The sequence below is a fragment of the Gallus gallus genome, chromosome 1 (genome assembly GCF_016699485.2).
Source record: "Gallus gallus isolate bGalGal1 chromosome 1, bGalGal1.mat.broiler.GRCg7b, whole genome shotgun sequence".
In the NCBI taxonomy this organism is placed as follows: Eukaryota; Metazoa; Chordata; class Aves; order Galliformes; family Phasianidae; genus Gallus; species Gallus gallus.
Genome location: NC_052532.1, coordinates 84,773,744 through 84,800,615, shown reverse-complemented (window position 1 = coordinate 84,800,615; position 26,872 = coordinate 84,773,744). Strand labels below are relative to the sequence as shown.

The window sequence follows — 26,872 nt, the reverse complement described above, 5'->3', positions numbered from 1 at the left end:
CTGTCAGAACTAATTTCCTTAACAAGCCAACAAGTACACAGCCCACTTTCATCCTTATGACATTGATTTGCCTCAGTAACATACTGTTGGAGCACTACAGATGTTTCACAACATAAAATGCCCCACACCTCCACAACGAGGCCATCGCTCAGTCACACTCAGAGGCACTTAAATTAGTGCAGCTGTGAACAAAAGCAAGCCTTGTCTGTCCAATGCTCTGGGCCACCTGTTCTCACACCCTTTCTGGTACAGGAGGTAAACACTCCTGCAGCCACATGGTAAACCAGAATAGGGACTCGAGATAAAAAGAGCTGTTAGTTTTAACCTAGAGTAACCACTCAAATTATATTATGGCACAAATGCAGTGGTGCCTTCACTGACACAAGGATGGATTAGTGTGAGAGTAGAGAAACACCAGCAACTGCTTCTTGGTAAGCCCTGCCAGTTTGCGGTGGCATTTTGAGCTCCCAACCAGAAACAGGTAAGCCATCCCTTCCATGGGAAGGCCACTCATAAAGGTGTTGCATGGGCTTGAGGAATGGAGCTGGCTTGAAATACACCAGTGCCTTTCCCATCTCCATGCCACACCTGCTTTGGGACAACTCATTTCTATGAGGCAGTTACTGTACAACTGCCAGTGTAGGGCAAGTAAAGGAGGGCAGGTTAGACTGCATTTGTCTCAGCTTCAGTTGATTTACTTATTGTACGTGACCAATCTGGTGGCTTTCTATGATGGAGTGACGGCTTCGGTGGACAGGGGAAGAACAATGGACATCAGCTACCTGGACTTCTGCAAAGTCTTTGACATGGTCCCACATGGTCCCTCACCGCATCCTTCTCTCTAAATTGGAGAGGTGTGGACTTGAAGGACAGACTGTTCGATGGATTAGGAATCTGGACACAGCCAGAGGGTTGTGAGCAATGGGTCTGTGTCAGGGTGGAGGCTGGTCACGAGCAGTGTCCCTCAGAGGTCAGTCTTGGGACCGGTTCTCTTCAACACCTTCATCAATGACATAGACAGTGACATCAAGTACACCCTCAGCAAGTTTGCAGATGACACCAAGCTGAGCGGTGAAGTTGATACGGTGGAAGGAAGGGAAGCTATCCAGAGGGACATGGACAGGCTGGAGAAGTGGACCCACAAAAACCTAAAGAGGTTCACTAAGGCCAAGTGCAGGGTAATGCACTTGGGCCGGGGCAATCCCAGGTATTTATACAAACTGGGGAAAGATCTGCTTGAGAGCAGCCCTGCAGAGAAGGACTTGGGAGTCCTGATGGACGAGAAGCTGGACATGAGCCAGCAGTGCATGCTTGCAGCCTGGAAGGCCAACTGTGTTCTGGGCTGCATTAAAAAAGGGGTGGCCAGCAGGGAGAGGGAGGTGATTGTGCCCCTCTACTCAGCTCTTGCAAGGCCCCATCTGGAGTACTGCATCCACACCTGGGGCCTCCAGTACAGGAAGGATGAGGAGCTCTTGGAGCGGGTCCAGAGGAGGGCCATTAAGATGATCAGAGTTCTGGAGCACCTCTCCTATGAGGAAAGGTTAAGGGAACTGGGCTTGTTTAGCTTGGAGAAGAGAAGGCTCCAGGCAGACCTCATTGTGGCCTTCCAGTACTCGAAGGGAGCATGTAAACAGCCATTCCCCCTCCTGTTTATAAGGGTAGATAGTGCTAGGACAAGGGAGAATGGTTTTAAAATGAGACAGGGGAGGTTTAGGTTAGATATTAGGAGGAAGTTTTTCCACACAGAGGGTGGTGACGCACTGGAACAGGTTGCCCAAGGAGGTTGTGGATGCCCCATCCAATGTGGAGGCATTCAAGGCCAGGCTGGATGTGGCTCTGGGCAGCCTGGTCTGGTGGTTGGCAACCCTGCACATAGCAGGGGGGTTGAAACTACATGATCATTGTGGTCCCTTTCAACCTAGGCAATACTATGATTCTATATTTGCTGTCCAAAAGACAGTAACGATTTAAAACAAATTACTTTAAATCATTACATCCTCAGAGCTGGTAAGAGATTTTCTCCCTCAGCCACTGTGTACTATTGAAACCAACTACTTCAAAAGAAGAGAAAATACCATCAACTACCTAAAACTGCAGACCTTCTGCTTATTGGTGTCAGGGAAATGATGTGAGCAAGTCTCCATGGACAATTATGATTTGCTTAAATAGTCTCCAAGCAAAAGTAGCTGATAAAGGCAGGCTAGCCATGGTGAAAAGCAATTTACAAGAGGACTCCATCAGTGCTCCGTGTTCAAGGATAAATACAGCAGAAGCCCTCCGGGATCTGCTGCCCATACTGAATAACAATGACAGTTCATGTTGTGCGCTGTTTTTTGTCTGGCACATGCAGCTTGCCTGCTTCCCAAGACATATCATTTACTCAGCAATCTGCACCAACACGCTTGTAAAAATAAACACTGTTGTGCTTCAGTGCTCTGAGTGGTATACAGCAAAACACAGCTGATGAAGGAAATAAAAACAAGCACACAGATGGTCACACAAAACCAGATCACAATAACCAATAGGCAAGGTCAGAAAAAGCCCAAAATCACTTTTAAGGTATTCAAATGCCTCATCCAGACAGGTCCAAACAGAGTTTCAGAAGTCTTCTATACTTCAACAAGGAAGTAAAGAAGTCTAGACTCACACTAGCAATACAGACACTAAATTATCACTACAGTCACATTTTTCTCTCTTCCATTATCAGATCACGAGCACACAGCCTGCACTGCAGGTCCACATTGGCACAATCTGATCTAAATGCCAGAGGTTGCCTCTGAAGGTGACATACAGCACTGCCTTCATTTCTAACACACGTTTTCAATGCTAGTTGCAAGATTACAATGAGGATTGTTTAGGGCCTCCCTGTCATGAACAGCTCCATTCAAGTATCATGAAATATAATACACAATTTGTTCTAAAATGTAACCCAGTCCTAACTTTGCCTTATACCTGTTCCATTAAAAAGAATATATTTCCATTCCTGTGATGGTCTATGAATACAATTGATCAAATAGACATTGATGTACTATCGAATAATAAGATGATTAATTAGGAAAAGGAAAGTATGCTTACTCAAGTGACTTTTTTAAGTATGAAAATGACAGTGTATGTTCATATGAGAAAACGACAGTATAACAAGAGCACTCAAGAAGTCAGTAATGTGTGATGCTCCAGGAAGAAGTATCTGCCAACTTCAAACCTGCCCTTTGGCTTTGCTTCAGCAGGAAGAAAAGGGTTCCTTCTGTTATACAACTAAAGAGCTTGGAAATGGATCTTTAAACATGAAAATATCAGTAATGAACGTGCTTTATCTGACATCTTCACATATATTAGAGGAAAATTATGCTTTTAAGCATTACATTTATCTCTTTTTTTCCATCCTCGTGATACCGAGTCACATTCCAACACCTGTACATAACTTATGAATAGCAATTAGCATATAACAAACCTTACCGGTTTCACAGAATTCACCAATTTGTAAAAGAAAAATGCAGTGCCAATGGCTCCCTTCTATCCCACTGGACATGGTACAATGTTTTTCCCACATCTTCATCATTTTGGAACAACATTTAGCTAACCAGATAAAGCTTTAACTGGCTACAGTCCTGTTGACAACACAACAGCTGCCAACTATGAAAACCACTGTGGCCTTGCTGGCAATCCAAGTGCTCGGCGTATTCCACATACGTGCTGGATCATCACTGTCAGCTATCCCTTCAGAGGCAAAATCTCCTAGCTCTGAGAAGTAATCAAGTGAAATCACAGCGATATAAGTCATCTTCCGCTTCTACTGCTTATCCAATTCGTCTCTGCTTCATTCAGGATACTGAGGGACTTTCGTCTGCCTCGTGCCTGTGGGGCTGGACTATAAATAAATATTTACATCCAAACAGCTGTACGCCCCAATTCTAATTAATACGCCACTTTAGTTCCACTTCAACATAAAACTAACAGTTTTATTTTTAACAGTTTAGTTTTTAGTTTTATGAGATAGGATGTATAACAAAAACTGTGAAATGTGATGGAGCACTGAAACAGGCTGCCCAGGGAGGTTGTGGATTCTCCTTCTCTGGAGATATTCAAGACCCGCCTGGATGCCTACCTGTGCAGCCTGCTGTAGGGAGCCTGCTTTGCAGGGGGGTTGGGCTCGATGATCTCTGGAGGTCCTTTCCAGCCTCTACAATTCTGTGATTCATCTACCTGGACTTGTGCAAAGCGCTTGATGCTGTCCCACATGACATCCTGGTCGCCACATGGGAGAAAAATGGATCTGATGGATGGCCCACTCGCTGGATAAGGAATTGGCTGGATGGTTGCACTCAGAGAGCTGCAGTCAATGGCTCAACAACCAAATGGAGATGGGTAGCAAGTGGCGTTTCTCAGATTTTGCCATATCTGAATTGAGTTTTTATGTTATAAGGACTGCATGAATGTTAATATGCGGTACACCTAAACTTCTACTGAACAATGAAACAAAAGCAGAGATATCCACAGGACAGAAAAAAATCCGAACGTTTCTCTTTTTTTCTTTCTTTAATTGCAATGAGCAAACCTGATGTTGTAATACAGTCTTCCAATGAAAGACCAACAGGTGTAAAGAAAGCACAGATGAAGTTCTTCCAAAAGAAAACAGCAAAACCACCTGAAACAACTCATCGAAAAGAAACAAAACAAGAAGTGCCAGCCTTGACCCCTCTCTGAGCCTAAATTAGAGGCCACTTTACAGAAAGGTGGATCCACAGTACCAGAGGGCCCTTTTAAACAGGACATAACTGCATGCATCTGGGTTGGGATGATTTTAAACTGAGAGAAATCAGAGTGCTGCATAAAATTTAACTTTCCAGATAGTTCCCAGACTTGATTAAGAAGTGTCTTGAGAAGGGTAACTCTTTACTGTTTCTGAGACTACAATGCTTTAAGCGCTCAGAGGGGGAAAGAACAAACAACCCTTTTCTAACTTATTCTTAAATAATACACCTACTTTACAACATATGGGTGCATTCTCTGTTATTCAGTACTGGAATTGCCAAGAATGACACAACTAAGTGCACAAACTTTATTCAGCTTCCACAAAAACATTTATTAATGCAACAGCTATGTATGCTATCATAACAGTGGTACAGGACTGGAACTTTCCTAATTCTGTTACCCTTCAAAACAAACAAGATACGTGAAGTCTATGTTAACAAAAGTTCACTCCATTGAAAACCTAAAATGTATGTTTTTCAGTGAGATGATAAGAACAGCAGTTCTCAGTAACTCTAAGAAAACAATGTCGTAGGAGGGAAAAACTCAAAACACCTATCGTATAGACCAGCAAACAGGCTCGAGTAGACTCTACTCATTAGTCAAAATGCAAAGTAAGCATATGTGACAAGTACATACTCAGCCCCTGCTGACATGGTCTTTTTTAACAAACCCCTTTTCTTTAAAAGGTTTTCCCTTGCTAAAATAATTACCTATAGCTGCTAAGAATTCCTGAAGGCTTGAAAGGCTCGCACACTCTATGATATTTTATGCTTTTTTGGGGATTGTATTTCGATAGTTTTGTATCTGTAGAGGTCCACTAAAATCATAGTCTCAATGCAAATGCATAAGGAAATATTTAAGAGTGTAAGCCGTTATATATGGCCAAAGCTAAACGCCCATGCTTGATTTTCAGGGTGCAAATGGTCTCCCCCAAGTCTAAGGATCACCAGTGACTGAGTTTCAGCACACATCACCTGTTTGCTGGCCTAAGCCTTACTGAACGAAAGCTTGTGGTCATTTTAATTCCAGTCTTTGCATTGAAAAAAGAATCTGTCTAACTCAAACAGAACAAACAATTATAAAAGTAGAGATTTGGTATGTAATGCCAACAACAAGCATCCAACTGCCAGAGACTCCACTCCCATAATTCCAAGATCTACTTGCTGAAATAAGTGAAACACAAGTAGCTAGATAAGGGATTAACTAAGTCTGCCTTAAATTGATTTTTGAAGAGTTTAACAACCATAAAGAAAAACACAAAGAAACCAAAATGCTGGTTTCTCAAAGCCATCAAATTAATGACCAGGCTTCACAGGCAGTAAACCATTACCCTGTAAAAGCCAGAGCTGACAATTTTGCAGACCCAATTTTATGCTAGTCACTGTGTGGCCTTTCAAATTAACACTACTGCTACCTGTCCATCCCCATAACATCAGCTCAATAACAAATCTACAGTCTATGCTTTGCACAATGGTTTCAACTGTACCGATGTTAAAAATAATAATAATTGGTTGAATAAATTAAACTAAAAGAAGCTCATCATTAGGTAATGCGGGAGTAGAGAAAAAGCCTTTGACTACAGAACCAATTCTTGGTAATCCCGACTGAGCGCTTCCCCACTGTGAAGCACACAGTTGCAGGGATGGGGACGATATACAACAGCTTATTCAAAAACCTTTTAAAATGTAGAAAAGTAACCAACAGAGAAACATTTGTCAATAAGGTGAGCAACAGTTCCAACAAGAATGGCATTCCTACTGATGATTACCTGAGCTAAGCTGATTCATTCTAGGCAACAGTTCCCTAGTTGATGACTAGTTCATAAAGGACAGCAGCAATCAGATTAAAAACCTAACACATCACTTCTCAGAGCAAAAAGCATGTGGGAGAACCACAGAAAAAGAGACAATTTGTTTTTCTCTTATGCAAGTAACATAAGAAAACATGTCACCCTACCTCAATCTCCATCTCCTTCCAGTAGCACAAACATAGCTTTCATTAAGATGTACTACTCTGCCAGAGGGCCACTGGCTTGAGATGCCCAATGTAACAGTCCACAGGCTTCTGAAAGAGTATTTACTTACATCACTGCTTTAACACTAACTCATTTTTTTTTTTAAGTGCTGTATACACACATCCATGAATATACAAAAACTATGTGCACCACGCTGCTTGAATCCAAAGCAACGTGCAATACATTCTGGGATGGAGTACCAGAAGCCTAAGAGCATGGACACAAAATGGTGGTGCCAGCACACCCTCAGGAGGAGCAATACCTCAGCAGGCTCCTGGACATCAGCTGTGCTGAACAGAATCAGCACTGCATGGCAACCTCCCAGACAGCATGGGTCTGCACAGCACATGTGTGTACCTTCTGCCTACCAAATCCACTTAACCACTTCAAATAAGGCTCAATAATTGGAGGAGGAAAAATAGCTTTGCTGATATTCTTGTTTCCAAATGTGAAAAAGTAATCACCACCTTTAGGTTCGTACTTTCAATAGCAGCTCGCTCCTTTCCTGCTTACAAAGAGCATTCCTCCACACAATTCTGTAGGGCACTCCCTCTCCCTAATGTCCATGCTGCAATGCCGGGAAGCAAAAGAGAACATCAGAAAACTCAAGGCAGCAGACACAGCAGCTAGGTCTGGCAGAACTTCACGCCTCAGTCTTGAAAACCTCTTCTGTACGCCTTGTCACGAGGACAAAGGGGATGTGCTTCAGCACTCCTGCCTACATGGCACCAATCCTGAATCCTCAAGAGTCTCGGCATTCCGCACAATAACATCTGCACAATGCTGCATTCTTAAGTGAAACTGTAGCATTAGCGAACAGTAAATAGTTCAACAGAGCACTGCTCTCCTCATCATAAAAGACCTACTCTAATGTTTATTTGACAGGTAATAAATCTTTCATCCAACGAGCTTGGAGGGGGGGGTCTTTTTAATCAAAATAATTCCTTAGGGTTTGGCTGCGATCCCCTTCTTCCCAAATGAGCCCAGCCAAGGACTACGGACATGAAGGGCAAAGAGACACTACCCAGCAGAATACAGCAAGAGGAGAGAATGGCACTGGTATGAAAGGCAGCACACGACAACTGTCACACAGCAGACAGTCATGTGGTAGTGCTTCACACTGACATGCCAGGAGCTCTTTAGAAAAACCTGGGGTGCATTATTACGCCCTTTCAGATGGAAGGTTTTCCTAGTCCCCAAAAGGGATGGACATTTACTTCCAACTCCACACTGAGCACAGTAAAAGCCTCAGCCGCTGGCTGCCTTGCTGGCTGGTGGACCAGAGGTGAGGCAGGGGCACTGCAGAGAAGAGGAGGGTACATGGAGGAGCTCCAGAGAACTGCCAGTGGATCCAGGAACACTGATGCTCCATTGCAAGACAGGCTGCTGTGAATAACTTTCACTAGGCTCAATGCACACAGTCATTAACTCTTTCTCCCAAAGTTTCCGATCACATAACTCAGTACTATACATTCAAGAGGGATTTTTCTCTGCTGTGCTGTAGCAAATGCTTTTTAAGCTACAGTGATGAATCACTTTCTTGTAGGAGGCTTGATTATGCAATAACATTCTCTTAGATTGGCAAAACATGGCAATCACTTTCAAAAACAAGCCCTGTAAGTCTAATCTTTTAAAGAGAAAGTGGTAAACAAATCTGCTTCAAATCACTTGGGTATTAACTTCAGCACTGAATGTTTATTTGATACTTAAGGCCTTATATGCAAACCCATATTCACTAAGCAAACCCATTAGATGACTACCAAACATGTGATACAATTCTTGCTCCCTACAATCTTTGTACCTTCAGAATAACTGACATCACTTACCCTTAGTTTAGGTGCAAGACAAGCAAGCAACCATTGCTCTCTAAGCTGTTTTACAACATGTCTCTACACCCTCAAAAAAGTTAACTAATAAACACGTCACACAGGATTTATGGCACTAGTTGGGCATCTGTTAGGAGGGCTGCTTCTCAAAATCCAATCCACAAAGAGCAGGAAGACTCGACGGGGCTGGCCTGCTTTCCCTCAGCTACTTAATTCTATGAAAAACAACTAAAATGCTTTGTATTCCTTTCTAATACCAATTTCCTAGCAGGCAGGAGCTCGAGTCACCACAGTGTTTCCAAAGTCACTTGAGGTGACTTGCACAGCAGCCACCTGGGCAGTTCCTGATGCACAAGACTGTATCAAACGCAGTACAGGTACTTTTCCCTTGAGCTTTTCTCAATGTTTCCAAAGGCGTTAGACCTGATGCAAAACCCTCTTATTTTCCAAGACAGTGAGCCACTGCTCAGCACCCTATCCCAAAGATTGCTGAGTTACCTACACAAGATGATTTTCAACACGACAGACCACGCTTTAATCCCACAACACAGTGGGCTACTAAGCAAAACATCTATTCACTGCAATATCACCTGCATTTCTTCCACCCTAGTTTTGACTTCCTTGCTGGAAGGGGAAGAAAACTCATGGCAAACATTCAAAATAAGTTTCACACTGACCAAAAACATACAGTTATTTTTTAATCACTTGACACCAGCAAGGAGCTCTTCAGGAAAGCATGTGGGAGGTGGAAACATTCCATCTTCAGGACAGGATCTACATACCTTGCAGCATGCGAGGCTTAGAGCTGCTGAACAGCAAGAAAGAAAACGAATAGCTGCTTGGTAAGAGGATCAGCCTCCCTAATGTACCAAGCCAGCCTGGGCTCCTGCGTAACACATAGGAACTCACTGTATTTCTTCTAGAAGACATTAAAGGCAACTTTAACTGTGGAATTTCCTAAGCCTTGGGTACTTTTTTCCTGGTAATCAACATATTCTCTTGCAACTCCATGCACATATTTAATGTGCTCGTTTAGTGCTGTGCAGACTCTTCATGAAAAAAGGCGGCAGTTTCATTTCTGTGTCTACTCTTTAACCAAATTAGAACTATGCCAATATTGAAGACAGAGGCTCCCCAGCCTTTTCTGTAGTAAGATAAATGAAAAAATATTATCAGGAAAGAGTCACTCACAGGCAGAGTTTCCTCAGACTCTCCAACATTTTCTCACTATGAAGACCATTGTATCCAACAGCACAAGAGATCTTAACCTTTGGTTACCAAATAAAATGCAGTTTGTCAATGAGCAGCTTTCTCACCCTCTCTGAAGCGAATTTTCTGAGCAAACTGCTCAGAATGCAAGCATTAAGAAGACCCTTTAAATTGAAATTCTGGGTAGGAGTCCATCAGCAGTTTCTCAGAGTACAAAAGGAACAACACGAACAGCACACCTAGAAATCCACTGTCCACGTGCTCCCACTTCTTGCTATGTGGTGCCAACCCTTTTGCATACAGCTGACCGCTCACTGAGCCAATTCAGCTCCCTGAGATGAAGGAAAGCTACGCCTCTTTCCTCTCCCCCCTTGGTTATTGCAGTTTTCTCCTAGAATAACAAACGCAGCCTGCTCACCAAAAGGTCAGACAAGTGTCAGGTCAGCACAAGCATTTGGAGCCCACATCCAGGAGTGTGATGCTTCAACAGCACTAACCAACACCTCGCTGCTGCCGGACTCATCCAGAAGCAGCCTTCAAAAGACAGAATGCTCCAGCTGCCCTATCTCTTCTCCAAAACAAATGGGTCTTCTCCTCCTCTGTTAAGAACAACAAAAGCACACCAAATGCTCGCTGGTGTCAGCTTCATGTGCGTATAGGTGGAAATAAGATGACAAGATAAGACAATGGAATAGTTTCCTCTATGAGCACTTTTCCAATCTCTTTCCATACAAGAAATTAGTTAAGATGTGTGCTTATCAGTACACTGCATGTATTTTCTGACCTCCTCTGTGCATTTAAATACAGTGCTTGTGATATTCAGACACATTTCTACCTCTCCTTCAGACGTGCAGAGAATTACTCAAAGAGAGCTGAGTTCCCAACCCAAAGCCAGAGCAGTGCCAAAGCAAGAGGAGCTGAAAACTGCAGCATTTCTCAAGCTCTGTATGCACAGAACGGAGAGCTTCAAGATGCTGTCAAAACACTCACTCCCACCGCTCTCTCCAGAGGCTGTGATCAAAGTGACAGTTACTGTGGCATCCTCTGATCTGCTGCCACGAAGTGACCACATCTCGCCCTGTAATTTTCAACCCGTTGGAGCCTGATCATTAATTCCACCCAAGGACAGACCTCACCGACTTCTCTAAACCAGAAAAAAAGAAAAAGAAAAAGAAAAAGAAAAAGAAAAAGAAAAAGAAAAAGAAAAAGAAAAAGAAAAAGAAAAAGAAAAAGAAAAACACCCCACAAAAAAATACCACAACGACCAACCCTCTCTAACCACAGACACCGCACTTCTGCCCCCAGATCGGCTCCCGCACGTTCTGGGGTGCGCTCAGTTTATCCTCGCAGCCAGCGCTCTGCCCCCCGGCTCACACCGCTCCGCACACCCCCGAGGAGCCGAAGCGCAGCCATGCCCGCCGCCCCGCTCTCCCCCCGCCGGGAGAAGGCCTGCAGCCTCGGGCGGCTCCGGCGCGCCGGGAGAGGGACGAAGGAACGGGGGTCTGTTCCCGCGAAGGGGCTCTTCTTTGCGACGCGGGGCCACGCTCCGGTGGCGGAACACAGGTGGGCGCCCGCTCCCCGCCGCGCAGCCACGCAGGGCCGGTTTCTCTCTCTCGCCCGCTCGCTCGCTCGCTCACCTTTCTGCGCCCCGGAGCTCCGCAGCAGCGGCGGCAGGAGGAGGAGGCCGAGGCGGAGTAGCGAGGCCGCCTGCCGGGTCCCCGCGGGGAGCGGCCGCCCCGGGCTCACCATGCCCCGCGGCGTGGCCGGCGGTCCGAGCGCATCGCGGGCTGCGGGGCTGCCGGGCCGGGCCGGGCCGCGTCTCTGCCCTGCGCCCCGCGGCCGCCGACGGACCGAGCGCACGCCCCCAACCGCCGCCAGGCGCCCCCTGCCAGCGGCCCAAGCGCTTCCGGGTGCGCGCCGCGGCCCCCGGCGGCTGAGGGGCTGCCCCGCTTCCTGCCGCCCCCGCGGCCCGCCCCCGGCACGCGGGAGCACCGGCCCTGGGAGGGCTCCTCAGAGGCGGGACGTTCGCCTCGCGGGAGACGGTCCCGCGCTTCGCCGCCCCTCTTTGTGCCTCCTCGGTTCTCCCTTACGATCTGACCGAGAGCATTTCGCTTTTAAGGCGAAACTGCTTCAGAAAACTCGGTGGAGACACGAGTTTCGCCGTTGCAAACAGAAAAGAATAAACTGATGCCGCCAGTCTCCGCTTATAAACACGATTCCAGCTCTAAGAAAGTAAGAGAACAGCCAAGAGGGCTCAGGGCTTTGTAATTCTGGCTATTCGTCACCTGGCTCTTGAACACCTGGTGTGTGATCAGAGACTGGCTATAGAGGGCTATGCTCATGCATGAGGAACAGATATTTTGGGGGAAAAAACAAAAAACAAACAAACAAAAAAAACTATATTTCAAGTATTTCAACAAGAAAGCAAAATTGCACTTCTGGAGAGACTCAGAGTAGCAAGTGTTGCACTGAATTAGTTGCCCAAGGCAACCGTGAAAGCCTACTTGGGAGGCAGCAAGCATGCAAAGCATTCTCTGCATCACCCAGCAGTTTCATAGAATCATAGAATCTTAGAATGGCCTGGGTTGAAAAGGACCACAATGATCATGTAGTTTCAACCCCCTGCTATGTGCAGGGTTGCCAACCACCAGAGCAGGCTGCCCAGAGCCACATCCAGCCTGGCCTTGAATGCCTCCAGGGATGGGGCATCCACAGCCTCCTTGGGCAACCTGTTCCAGTGCGTCACCACCCTCTGGGTGAAAAACTTCTTCCTAATATCCAACCTAAACCTCCCCTGTCCCAGTTTAAAACCATTTCCCCAGTTCTGCGAGGCAGATGCTGCTTTCCTGACCTGTGGTGTCTGAACCCACTGCACCGCCATGGCAGGAAGGGCACCTCAGGAGAAGTCCTCCCCAGCCACACAGCTGCTCAAATAATGTTTAAATGGCGCTCACCAATTGCTTTAGGATTACTGTTGCTAGTCAGGATGTTGAGAACAGACAGACGGCCAAGTGGATGCTCAATGCCTGCTGAGGCTTTTTTTCACATAGAAACATGCAGGGCGTTACGAAGCGTTCCCTAATGCAAGTTTACTAAGTTTTATACTTTTCTCCTGTTGATACCTTTCTAGCAACACCTCAGTGAAAGCAGTCAATGAAGGCTATCTGACATGAGGCCGTTTTGAGTCAGCTTGTAGGATGTAGTAGCCACCGAGACGTCCCGCAGCACGTAACGGAAGATGGGCTGAAAGCAATCTATATGCGCTCCTTTGTCTCCCATTCAGCAGACACAGAGGTTCATACCGCAGGTCACGTGAAGCAGTTATATCACTGCAATAACATCCTTCCTGCACTATAGAGACCACATTCCTGGGATCACTGATCATTAGCGGTATTTGTTGTGTACTGGAACGATCACTCCTTGAATAATGTGTGGCTTAATAGTGCCGTGCATTAACAGGAACATCCTACACATAAATCAGCAGTGTTCCCTGGTGGACTCGGAAAGGTTTTCTCCCGCATTATTTTTTGTCGTGATGACTGCGTGTGGTATTCTCCTAGCTCAACTGTTCGAAAGGTTTTTATTTGCTCATGTGAAAAGAGCACTGGGTCTGGGAGAGGGCTGATTCCTACAAGGGGTGTGAGAACTTGCAGTGATTCCTAAAGCTGCCAGAGGCTGAATTTGCTTCATCTATCTTACAAGTTTGTCCTGGAGCCACATTCCCTAACCACAAATGGCTCGTGCAGAGCCCTAGGATGCATACTTTGCAAAGGGAACGCCATCCTGATGGAAGTGGTGACAAACTATGACAGTTTATCCACTCTAAAAGCCATAAAGATTTATGGAATCTACAGAGCCAAAGAATGAGGAATATCATTCCATTAGCAATGCAACTGTTTGGATGGCTTGTCTTAATACACACTTTTAATGCAGAAGAAAAAAAAAAAAAAGAAGAAGAATTAGATAAATCCAGATGGTCTCCCTGGCTTTCAGAATCTTCCTCCTCCTAAGAAGAGTGCAGTACAAAATGAGTTTAAATAGACCATCTGCAGAGTGCTGCACATTTCAGTCCGTGAGAGTTCCCAGGCAACTCCTCTGGGGGAAACAGAACTATATGTAAAGACTCCATTTTAGATTGTGACTTAAAACTGCCCCTGTCATCAAATCAAAACAGATACATAACTAAAATGTTATGGGAAACAAATACAGTATCATGCAATATCAATACTATAAGGCAAGGGTGCCAACAGATACCATGAAATCAGCACATATCCTTCTTTTTTTCAAGACGGTAGGACCGAAGATCAAACTAACATCTTAGCGCCAACAGAAAAATGCAACCGAGCATTTCTACAATGTTTCCTTCCCATTACAAGTAACTTCCAGAGGTAAACGAAGCTATCTAATCTCCATCTGGTTCTCTTCCCCTGAGAGGCTTCTGATGCTTCTTTCCCAGTGTGGTTCTCTAGCTTTTCCATTCTTTTATTATATCTCAAAAGCTGAATTCAGCTGGAGGGCAGGGCTGCTATTCAGAGGGACCTCTGTGATCTACAGTAACGAGCTGACACAAACCTCCCGGACCCCAAGAAAAGCAAGTGCAAGCTCTTGTATCTGAAAGGAATTGCCCATCGCAACTATGTACTCTGGAGGATATTCATAAGCTCTCTGCTGAAAAGAAACTGGAGTTCTGAGTGGACAAGCAGCGTGTCACAGTGAAGAAAGCCAGTGGCATCCTGGACTATATTAGCAAGAGGTCCAGGGGCCAGCAGAGCTACGGAAGTGATCCTTCACCTCTATCTGGCACTTGTGAGACTGCATCTGTGAACTGTATCCAGGAGTCAGTTCAAGAGGTCTCCAGGATGGCTGAAGAACATGATGCATATGATAGGGCTGAGAGAGGTGGACATCTTCAGCTTGGATGAGAGAAGGCAGAGGGGAGATCTTGTTGCTGCCTGATAACTACGTGCCCACAGGACAGGACTGGAAGATGGAGCTGGCCTGTTCTCAGAGGTGCACAGTGATAGCAACAGACACAAGTTGCAACAAGGAAAATTCCATATCCAGATAGAAGAGGAAAAAATAGAAAAGAATCTCTAATCTTTGCAGGTTAGTAGCCCTTTTACCTAAGAGGGAGAGATCCACTGTCTTCCTGATGCCTGCCCATGAATAACTGGATCCATGTCATCCCTGAAACTGTTCAAGCTCCGTTTGTACACTACGGAGCAGTATATTCACTGAAATATGGCTTTATAATTTAACAGCCACAACAACACTGGAACAAAAACTCACCCTTTTCAGATAATTTTTAGTTGTTAATTTATTTGAATTAAGACAGTACCAAAGCCATTATTGGAATGGTTATTGTTCTCCTTTGCCATAATTCTGCTTTTAGGAAACACATTTTGATAAATGATTCCATAGGATTTTTTAATTAAAAATCCAAACAGGAGCAATGAAGAATTGTGAATGACTTTAACCTATCATGAATCCTACCTATTGAAAATATCTCTGGATTTTCAGAGAGTTATGTGATATTTCGTATGCTACTCGATTAAGTGCTGTTACCTTCTACTGTTTTCATTTTTTTCTTTGTTCCCATTTTAACTGCCTGTTATACTGATTTTTTAGGGACAACAACAAGGTCCTAGTTGCAGAACGGATTTGATTTCAACCTCTTAGAAAGGAAAATGGGTATTGATTGTATATTATTCACATCAATGGATGTAATTAATCTCGTCCCCAGAAACACATTTACAAAACCACCACGGTATATCTACCTAAGATTAATTTTTAATTAACTTCAGATAAGAGCTTCATGATTGTATATAAAGCACATTTATTTGACAGTCTCTAGTTTTGTGTTTTTAAAAGAGAAAAACCACTTAAGATTTAGTTTCACGCTATTTTGGTAGGAAACATCTGTTAATTTTACTGGGCCTGAAAGTCATTATCAGGGAAAAATTGGTAGCATAAATTCCAAAAACAATTTTCTTTTACATTTTACTGCATTGTGTACGTGAAGCAATTCAGGGATACTGGGAACAGCAACAACAGCAACAACAACAAGAAGCTACTTTTTGTTTATTTCAACATAGTGACACAGGGAAGGAAAATTTTAGGGAGGATTTCAAACTGTCTTCTGCCCTTGGAGGAGTTCATACGTATTGGATCAATGCCAAGTCCTACTAAAACCCTTCAAGTAAAAACAGAAAAAATGTTAAAGAGAAATTGTGTCTCGTAAGTATTGGTTTCGTGCTCTCAAATAAGAGCAGTTTTCTCAAGTAGCGTGCAGCCTTAATTCCCTGGATGAAGTGAATCCTACAGTTCAGTGACAGCTGAAGGACAAGTCTATGATAATTATGCCATTAATTTAGCACATAATCACAAGCAGGATACTAAGCACAGGTTCAGCCTCTGTGGGACTGAAAAGCGCACTTAAAATTCAATCTGTATTTTGCTGAATCCGCTGCCTCAATTATTTGCACCCATATGATCCCAGTTTCATAGTTACCCTATTACTCTCCTTTTCAATATTTCACACTTTTCTGAGGACCTCAGTTTCTTTTCTTAGCTTTGCTTCTTTTACGCAAACCCCAGTTTGAAACGGGCTTTCATGCTCTGTGCACCTCATTCAAATTCTGTATCTAACCTATCTTTTATTAGTCCTTTTCTCTGCCTACATCTTTATCTTTTACCATTCTTGCCTCTGAATCACTTCAGACATTGTAATGGGCTGATTCATAGGTTAATCTTACACTGATTCCTGCTTCCAGTCTCACTGACTGGTGGCAACTACAGAAATATTGGACATCTGGCTCCCCAAAAGATGAAGCTCTGTAGCGATACGTTAATGAAATTAAGAAAATATAAGCAGCAACCTCATAAGGGTGAAAGAAAGCAGTTAAGTGCTGCATGTTTCAGGTCAGAGAACAACATAACGTAATAAATTTATGCCTAAAGTTTGTCTTCAGGAGAGCCTCAGATACAAGAACAAACTTGAGATGAGACTATGATGTTAAAATCTGATACCTGTGAAGACGTTGCTGGGAAGCTAAGAACAAAAAGGCTGAACTTCAAGTAAGATTTTCCGTTCCAGAAATAGAGGCATTCTTCTGTTATTGCAGATGAGATTAGTAATCTCTGTAGCAAAGAAGCTCACTTTTTCAAGAGGTTGTACTGTGTCTGCTCTTAAAATTGTGCATTAGACCATGAACGTATTGGTATCGGCTCTGTCTGTAACAGATAAAGAATCCGGACAGCAGTCTGGTTTTTTTGCCTGATTGATTGTAGTCCCGCCAAATCAAACTGATCTGATCTGGGTTGCTACCGCATCAGTACCGTGACGGGTAAAATGGTTCTCAGTGGAAAGAGGAGAAGCAAAATGTGAAAACATACTCTAGAAACAAGAGAATGGTGTTGAAAGCTGATTATGCCTTTTGTATAGATGTAAGTAATGTGCTGCTTTGGACAGCCCGAACTGTTCGGTGCTGATGAAACACAGAGCTAGAACTGCAGGCAAAAGCAACTCAGCTTCAGGAAAATTGGTGCTGCATTTAACTGAAATAGCAGAGAATTATAATTTTAAATGGGAGGAAGCCTGAAAATATTTAAAGCTTCAAAAGAAATATTGTGCCATGCTAACAAAGACATACATGAAAATGACAGCATATGATCAAATTTAAAGAAGAAAAAGAGCTGTTTTATATGAAACCCAAGCTTTATGCACAGGGCTAACGCTTCTCCCTGGAGAACAGCTTTGCCAGTTACTATAAAACCCAGGAAATTTGCGTTGTTTTGTGTTGTTGCCAGCACTTAGATGCTGGCAAGCAATGACTGTGCATGAGTTTCAAGAATAAAAATCCAAATTAAACAAAACAAAACAAAACAAATGAGGGTGGGGAAGGGAGACACAGAGAAAGATGTTAGAAAAGAGTAAGTTTTTTGCCAGCATGACTGTTGAAAGGGTTTTAAAATATGGCCCAAATCAACCTGAAAGTATGATAAAGCCGGAAGGTAGAAGAAAGCTCTCCTCTTTTTAACTGACCCCGCATCTTTTAAACATATCATGAGGCAAATCCCATGCATGCTCTTAAAGCACAGTACCCCATCTTTTCTGCCAACATGTGCCCCAGTGCACTTCATGAAAGACTAAAGCAAAAATAAGAAGCTCATAAGTTGCTGCATGAGATTGCAGCGTATCGCCTAGTAGTATCAATCTCTGAGGCTGTGAGTGAAATGTGACTCACACAAATGGTAGGAGGAATTTATTTGGAGAAGGTCATGAAGAATTTGGACAGCCAGTTGTGGCAGAAGGGAAGAAAAAAACATTTTTTATGAGCAAATTTAAAGATGAGGGGATTACCATATCAAATACTGAATGCTTAGAGTGCCAACTGACAGACTTCCTGGAAAGTCCTGGACTGACTGTGCACGTAATAGCTGTGTTCAGTGATAGAGAAGGCATGGCATCTTATTCCACTCTATCAAAAGTGAAAGGTAGGGAATCCTGGTCGAAAAGGTTGAGCAGGAGTGTGGTGGGTAGTTTTCTGTTTAGCTCTTAGTGTTAGGACTAAAAGCCTGCAGACAGTTTTGTGTCGAGAAGGAAAACCGTAAACAGAATCACAGAACTGTAGGGGTTGGAAGGAACCTCTAGAGATCATTGGGTCCAACCCCCCTGCAAAGCAGGCTCCCTACAGCAGCCTGCACAGGTAGAATGTCTTAGAACGTTGCAGATCAGAAAGGTCTTTTCCTAATGAAAAGATTTAGTGCTTAAAATAATGCATTAAGTACAGGGTTACATCTGAATATAAGCAGAAATCTCCCATCCCACAGTTGCATTCAGTCCCAGAGAGTGTCAAAAATGAGTATGCTTTTGGCCGTAAGTTCTCTTCTGAAATATGAAATCCAGTGCCCAAAGCCAGTCACTTAAACAACTTTAAAGTGATGTGGGAGAAGAGATATTTACTGAAAGAAACACTTCTTTCACCAAAGACTGTGAAATCATAGAATGGCCTGGGTTGAAAAGGACCACAATGATCATGTAGTTCCAACCCCCCTGCTACGTGCAGAGTCTCCAACCACCAGACCAGGCTGCCCAGAGCCACGTCCAGCCTGGCCTTGAATGCCTCCAGGGATGGGGCATCCACAACCTCCCTGGGCAACCTGTTCCAGTGCATCGCCACCCTCTGGGTGAAAAACTTCTTCCTAATATCTAACCTAAACCTCCCCTGTCTCAGTTTAAAGCCATTCCCCCTTTTCCTATCACTGTTGACTGTCGTAAACAGCCATTCCCCCTCCTGTTTGTACTCTCCCTTCAAGTATTGGAAGGCCACAGGGAGGTCTCCCCGGAGCCTTCTCCAAGCTAAAATCCTATAGCCTCTCATACAAGTTGTAACAATGAGTGCCAATTAGCAACACTAATATTTTTCTTCTGTCACCTCCAGTTTCCCTAGGCAGCACCAGGTCCTTCATTTGTATGCCAGTGTGGAGAGAGTTCACTGGGACATATTTTATGTTTCAGTACCTGATTTACATTTGGTCTGCCATAATAAAGGCCAGATGATCACCTCTATTATGCAAATGAATGCACGGAAACAGCGAGGAAGTCAGTAACTTAAAGTGGCAGAAGGAACAAGTGCCATTCTGTTCTTCTCCCTATCCTTTGACCTTTCAATAGCTTTCTTGCTTGCAATTTTGAATTCAAGGGGAAGGCTTCAGCCAGCCAACTGGAAAGTGATGAATTAAGTTAAAAATCATTTTATGCCACAGCTGACGCTCAGCTTACACAGGGAAAGGTACACTGGAGATATAAAAGGTGTTCAATAAATAGAAGCCTTGTTACATTTGGGCTGTAGCGCACATAAACTCTCAGTAGTTTAAATAAGTTAGAATAAGTTGGTTGTTAAGACATTGAAAGGCTTATTTTAATGGAATGGTTAGGGAGAGAAATATAAACAATCTACATGTCGCTAACAGGAAAATATACTTAAAACAGCAGATTACCTACTGACATTTATATCTTTTGTTGTTTTATGTTTGTCTTTTTAGAGATATTTTAACACTGAAATAATTTGATATTTTCCTTTTTCCTTCACAAAAAATCTCTTGGCCTCATCTGAAAATGTACCGTGTTAGGCACCAACATGTCCAAAAGCAGAGATTACACCTTAGGGTTCCAGAATTGATTCCATTCACTGAAGTTAAATAGCCAAGTCACCAAGAACCTCTGGAACAATTACAGTCATAACGGAAGAGGTTTTTCTGACCAGCAGATCTGTATAGGTCAGTATAATTTTGCCATTCTAGCTGCAATAGCTTACATTTGAATGTGTCCTTTGACAAAAATATATATATATACATATAGCATCATAATTGTGGTATTTAATTATCCAAAATATTCAAAGTTGTTTTATAAAATATCATTTCAAAGGTGAAAACAGCAGTTAAAAGAGATTCACTTGGTAGCTGGTCTCAGAGCCTTATAGGTGACAGTAAGACCCAATGGTGTTATGAACATTCTTATGTTGCCTAAATATAAATACATAAATAGAATAAGTTTTACCTGTGTGGGATTAATGTGTAGTTTTTCTGAATTTTGTTTCTTTTTGCCTAGAAGGATCTCACTCTTTTTTTCTTTTTTTTTCCTTTTTTTTTTTCTTTTTTTAAGGAAAACAGTCTGCAATGGAAGTAACAAATTAATCTATTATTAATTTCACATCTCTCTATATAGTGATTCAATACATTAGTAAACTAAATAAAAGAATCATAAAATCATAGACTCATAGAATGGCCTGGGTTGAAAAGGACCACAATGATCAGGTAGTTCCAACCCCCCTGCTATGTGCAGGGTCGCCAACCACCAGAGCAGGCTGCCCAGAGCCACATCCAGCCTGGCCTTGAATGCCTCCAGGGATGGGGCATCCACAGCCTCCTTGGGCAACCTGTTCCAGTGCGTCACCACCCTCTGGGTGAAAAACTTCTTCCTAATATCTAACCTAAACTTCCCCTATCTCAGTTTAAAACCGAATAATTATATTGGATTTTGAGAAAGGATAATCATTTGTTTCTGTCTGGAAGAGTAGTATACTCAACATCACTGTCCCAAAACTGCAGATAATGTAAGCTCACAGCTTACATATTGTAAATTACAAGAATAGGGCCTAATAGCCTTGGATGTGAGGACTTTCTGAACTTTGGTAAACTTGATATCTGAGTCAAATTGTGTATCACAGATCCATTTCTAAAACCTATATCAGTGCTCTTGATTCTCTTTTACCAGCGTCAAACAGATATAATTCTACTTCAGTGGGTTCATTTCTGAAGTTTAGCCTTTGTTATCAGGAAATGAGTATGTATAGCTTATAATCTCTTCTTTTGCTAAGATTTCTTTTTTTTTCTTTCCCCTAGAATTGCTTATCCAGATTTCTTGTAGGAACTGTTCCCATCTCACTATTGGTGGAACTTGAGATCTGTGGTTTCCATCTCAGACTAAAAGAGGGACCTGTGCATCTGAAACATTCTTTTGTTACATCTCATCAACTTGATGAGAAGATGTTGCCTCTCCTCACAGACCTTGTCTGCACAACTACTGAGAGAAAAAATATGAGATAGAATGGCAGTAACTCACAAATGGTTTAACCCAAAAGCCCTCACAGAAAAAAACTGCCCTTACAATCAGCACAGGTTTTGCCTAGTCAGGTTTTGACGCTAGATTTCTAACATAAAGCCCCTCCTAGAAGATCTGAAATATCTAAGTTTAATCACTATCAGATGTATGTACAAAACAGAACAAGGGACAAAATTTGACCTTTTGGTGACTGACCTACTAACAAAAGCAAGGTCTTTTGGGATTTACCTCTTCATGCTCATGGTGTGGGGCAACAAGCCAGTATAACATCTGCTTAGTATTAATTGCAAAGCAAATGTACAATGCTGACACCATTAATCAGTTTGTCCAAGTGAATAAAATGTCAAAAACCGATGTAAGAAAGCTTGGCTTTAAAAGCAAACATTTCATACAGATCTGCAAGGGTCCATCTAATGATGGATAAGTTAACCCTGGAGGATGAAGAACGACTCCAGCCTAATGTTAGAGGTGAAATGTATGTAAACCTAGCTAATTACACAAATACTGTTAAAAATTAGAGGTATGGGAACTAGTTCTACACAAATCAATCACCTGCTGTCGTTGCCACAAATATCAGTATGTGATGTTAAACAGAATGAATCAAAACATTCTGTTTTGAGTGCTACCTGCAAGTTGCAAGCTGTGCCCTTAAAACTAAGTATTTTACCTTCGCAGAACTCCTAAAAAGTAGGTAGCTTCCCCTTTCCCTGCCTGTGCTGGGCCACAGTACCTAAAGGACAGACATTTGTCAGAATTAATCAGGTTAGTACAAAAGAGTGCAGCAGTACTTGAAATCTGGGCTTAAATTACAGATGAAAACTGAGGATCAGTCAGTAAAGGGTGCTATTATTCCCTCATGTAATGAGGAGTAGAACATCTGTCAGGGAAGGAGGAGGTAGAGAACACAAACACATGGAAGATAGAGATGGAAAAAATCTCTGCTAGCCAGCTTTAAAATGTAGGACTAATTCTATGGCTTCGTCAAATCTGGTTTTAAATTTTTAAGGCTTTTGTGCTTCCAAGATTCCCTTTGGGATATGTTTCTGGACTGTAGCATATTTGAGATTCAGTATATTTTTTCCTGATGTGCTATTTTTTTTTTTAACCTGAATTTCTTCCCACAATTACCAGCACACCCCTTCATAACACAGTAAAAATTCACCTCCCTCATAAACTCTGTAGCATTCACTACAGCGCTGCCTTTCTTTTAGGGTCAGATTCCGTTATATCTTCTCAGAATACTGTGCCTTGTACTATAAATTTTCCATGCTGGAAATCATCAAAATTATTCAAGGGTAGGGCTCTAGTCTTAAAAAACAAAATAGACATTGTTGGAAGAGGCACAATATGTCTTGAAAGTATGAGACAACTGTTTTTGTTTTAGTTGGGAAGAACAGACTGGGTATCGAACCAGCCTCTTCATCACTATAAATCATAGACTTGGTAAGGAGAGTTTCCATCATGTGAACTGAAAGGACTGTACGTGATGTGCTGTTCCAACAGAATAAATACATATTTTGTTGTTGTTGTCATAGTGTTTCTCATTTACCTAGGGAAAAAGCTTTACAATTTAGTCTAAGTCGCTATTGAGGAAGGAGGCATGTTCTTTGCTTCACCTGAACAGCATAAAATCATTTGTGATTCAATAATCGTAAGTTAGATCATGTCAATAGAAATGAAATTAATTAGAAAAAGAAGAAACTTTATGAAGCCAAGAAAACCATTTGGTGAAGTAAGCTAGACTGAAGAGCTGCAAGTCCTGAATGGTTAGAAAATGTGGGAGAATTTGTTAGCAGGAGATGCAAAAAATCCTTGTAACTTGAATCCCAAGTAAAGGAAAACACTTTTAGAGGATCGCTGTGCATCAGAAAGTAATGATTATCTGCCTAAGACCCCAAAAGCAAATCAGTACTTTTTTTCCCATCTTGTACAGTGAACACTACTTCTGTACTTAACAATACAGAAGAAAGATGATGATGCACTTTCAGACTTCAGTAGTATACAAAGCTTTATAGTACACGCTGTAATGGAAAAAAAAACTAGTGCAAGGCATAAAGATAATGAAAAATAGGACAAAATGCAGTCTGAGTTTACAGAAGATGGGCTGTAATAGATTCATCTGGCATTTTTTTTTCACAACTATTAACTTTTTTTTAGGGAAAGAAAATGTAGTTAATATATCATGACTTCTATAAAGCTTTCTCATACAGTGCATTAAATAAAATTGAGAAGATATTAAATAGTATAATAATCACTTAAATATGTGAATACAAATGAACATGTCAACAGCAAGATGGTTTTGGGAAAGAGCTGAGTGAGGGAGGCAGGGAACAGGGGTTTATCACTGAGCGTTCAAGGAGACATCTTCCAAGACTGCTTATGAAATTCAGTATTATAAAATTTTCTCATGAACTGCCTTGGCAGAAAGACTAATGTAATCTGTTGATGACACAGTTAGAGGCATTTTCAGTACGGTGGCTAAATATTGTATACAGAGAAGGAAAAGAACATCACACAAAAACAACGATCAGTTATGAAGTCAAGAGTAGTAGAAATGTGATGGAAATGCAAGGACTTGTAAGATTTCCAGGTTCAAGTTGGCACTTTATCAACCAGAGGTGTACAGGGACAATGACATATGTATTAGGTTGATGGCCCACCTCTGACATGTAACTGACACGGAGACACAAAAAAGACAAAGATGATCCTCATCTGAAAGATATTTTAACAGAGGAAAGTAATTATTAACTCCAATTTGCAAGAAATAATGCAGCCTCCCCTGGGATGTCATGTTCTAGTTATCATTATTTAAAAAATTAATTAGATCAGGATCAGGTGCACAGAACACATTCAGTGACAGGACGGTAGGTCAGTAGGCTGGATACAAGGTTCATGAAGAGCCCATCTTGCTAAGGCATCTAAATGGCTGAGGTTGCTCAAACGAGCAATTAGATAAGCAGTGATTTGATTGCTCCCTATGAACGCATCAGGGAATACATTTGGAAGAGGAATTTGCTCTTCATTCCAAAAGAGTATACTGGCACAGTGACAGCTAAAATAAGGTTTCCGAAGAGCAGAGCAGGGAGTCACTAAAACAGCCCATTGAGAGACATAATAGGAGCAAGAAGACCAATTATATTTTAAAAGGATTGCCAATAGGTTATGAGTAGATTTTTATGATAGGATGGTTCACCTTAACAGGAGATTGCACTTCGTAGATTTCTGGGCATTTTTGCAGACTATCAAGTCCCTATTTCCCCACATTCTCCCAGAGAAGAAGAAAAAGCCCCAAAGGGAAAAAGACAAAGTTGCCACTGTCATTTAGGACTGAGGAATCTGCTTTAACACAAGTAGTTTGGAAAACTCTCAGCTGGTGTCTGAAAACTTGGTAGTGTTTAGATCACCCTCCGATTCTAGCGGATTCCCTACTCATTCTTTGACTCCTGAGTCTCCTTGGACTCTCTCTGTTTCATTCTATGGAACTCCTGCTCAGATAGCTCTCAGTCTAGACTGTGCTTAGACACAATCCTGAAAGCCTTCAGAAACCCTGCAGCAAGGTATCTGATCATGCTGCGCCTATATCTGACCACGGTCTGCCTATGAAATCAGACAGGACTGGCTTATCACCTTCCCAAGATAATTTGCTGCCCTGTCTCGGCTTTTTCAAATCGACTCTATTCACTTCATTTGTCAGGAGGCCTTCAAAAACACACTGGCCCAATTATATCAGGACAGAGACTTACCTGTTCATCTAGAGTTGTGCCAGTCCAGAACCTTATAGTCAGATCTGCATTCATAAAATTACAGTTAGAAGGATATGTGCATGGCAGAGACATACCCACATGTTCGCTTTCTACACACTACAGAACAACTCTCAGAGAAGCTTCAAGGCAGATTGGCAAAGTAACCATCAGAAATGCCTTTGTAAATGGCATACATCAAGATTTCTGCTGGCTTCATCTTCCCCTCCCAGGGGCTGTGAACAGCTTCTGTACAGGGACTGCTTGTGTCCTAGTGGGATGCTGATGCTGCAGTTCCCGTATATGCTTTCCAAACTGAGGCCAGGCAATGCAAAAGATAACCAACAAACATACGTCAAATTCAAACAGAGAAAGGAATGGTCTGAGCGTCTGTTAGCATCATAAAACATTATTTGTAGTGAATAAGTCTTCAAGAGAGCTGTTCTCTGGCAGCTGCAATTTGAATTTTATGTTATAGCTATTTAAAGAAGCTGAATTTAATCTGAACAAAAAATCTGATCCATTCTTAAACTGAAAGCAATGTTTGGTTGGGCAATTACATGCCAAATTATTATGCGGCCTCACAATACTTACCTAGAGGAATTGCATAGTGCTTAGCTTTCATGACCATGTGACAGACCTCACAGCCACATGAAGGGCTGCAGAGGCGTATCTAGGACTGTAGGACAGCGCATGCATAATGTGTATTTTGCACAATATTTTGTGAAAAAATAGATATATAAAGCACCTCTTTTTTTCTCAGGTAAAATGTCATCAGAGCATAGGCTGGTCTATACTCAGGATTCTGGGATGTGACCTTCCAGTGCTTAAAGGGAGCTTATAAACAGGAGAGTGACTGATTTTTTATATGGTTTGATAGTAGTAAGTCACAGTCTGTCAAGGGGGGGTGGTCTCTCCTAACAAAGGAGAGATTTAGATTAGATATTAGAAGGAAATTATTTATTCAGAGGGTGGTGAGGCACAGGCACAAGCTGCCCAGAGAGCTGTGGATGCCTCAACCCTGAAGGCTTTCAGAGCCAGTTTGGATGGGACCCCGGGCAGCCTGAGCTGGTGAGTGGCAACACTGCCCGAGGCAGGAGGTTGGAACTAGATGATCTTTAGGGTCCCTTCCAACACAAGCCGATCTATGATTCTATGATTTGATGCCATCTAATTTAAGTTATATTGCTAATATTGGTATCCACAATTAGTCAAAATCATAATATTTATGTTTTGTATTTCTAAGAACTCAGGTTTGAAGATGATCTGGAAAAGCACGAGACGTCTCACAGCTGTGTCATTCATATTTTCAAAAAAAAGGGTTTCTAAAAAATACATTTTAGGCATTAACTCGGTTAAAAGACACTCTTCAGTTTCACACCCATTAAAAATTAATTGACCTTCTCCGTAATTCTTCATATTAAGCTATAGGCAGCGACAACATTTCCACTTGCATGGCAAAACCTGGAAATTCTGGCAACTCAGCAAAGAGCAGACGGGTCTTTTCAGATCTGTTATGGCAGGGAAGGCAGCCTGGGACTGTGAGATGAATATGGATGGAAGGCGGAATTAGAGAATTGCTCTGAAATGATACGGTTAATCATATTGCTTATAAACAAACATTTTTCCTTTCCAGATTGGCCTTCCCTCACCTCCAGATGATGAGGAGCCCATCCTTCTTCCAGCTAATATTAAAAGCATAGTT

The 26,872-nt window shown here is 42.4% G+C and overlaps 1 protein-coding gene across 5 annotated transcripts in view; it reads right to left on the bottom strand.

Moving 5' to 3' along the window:
• DCBLD2 (discoidin, CUB and LCCL domain containing 2) overlaps positions 1-26,872 on the bottom strand; it is a 310,431-nt gene that overhangs the window by 30,749 nt on the left and 252,810 nt on the right. For 3 of the 5 annotated variants that reach the window (XM_015296044.4, XM_015296035.4, NM_001030783.2), the window contains exon 1: positions 11,439-11,713. In XM_015296044.4, the coding sequence (XP_015151530.2) occupies positions 11,439-11,550 (112 nt within the window). In that variant the 5' untranslated portion in view covers positions 11,551-11,713. Of the gene's footprint in view, positions 1-11,438; positions 11,714-20,362; positions 25,215-26,872 lie in introns of those variants that run through there. The other 2 variants (XM_046939846.1, XM_046939850.1) reach the window with 1 other exon arrangement.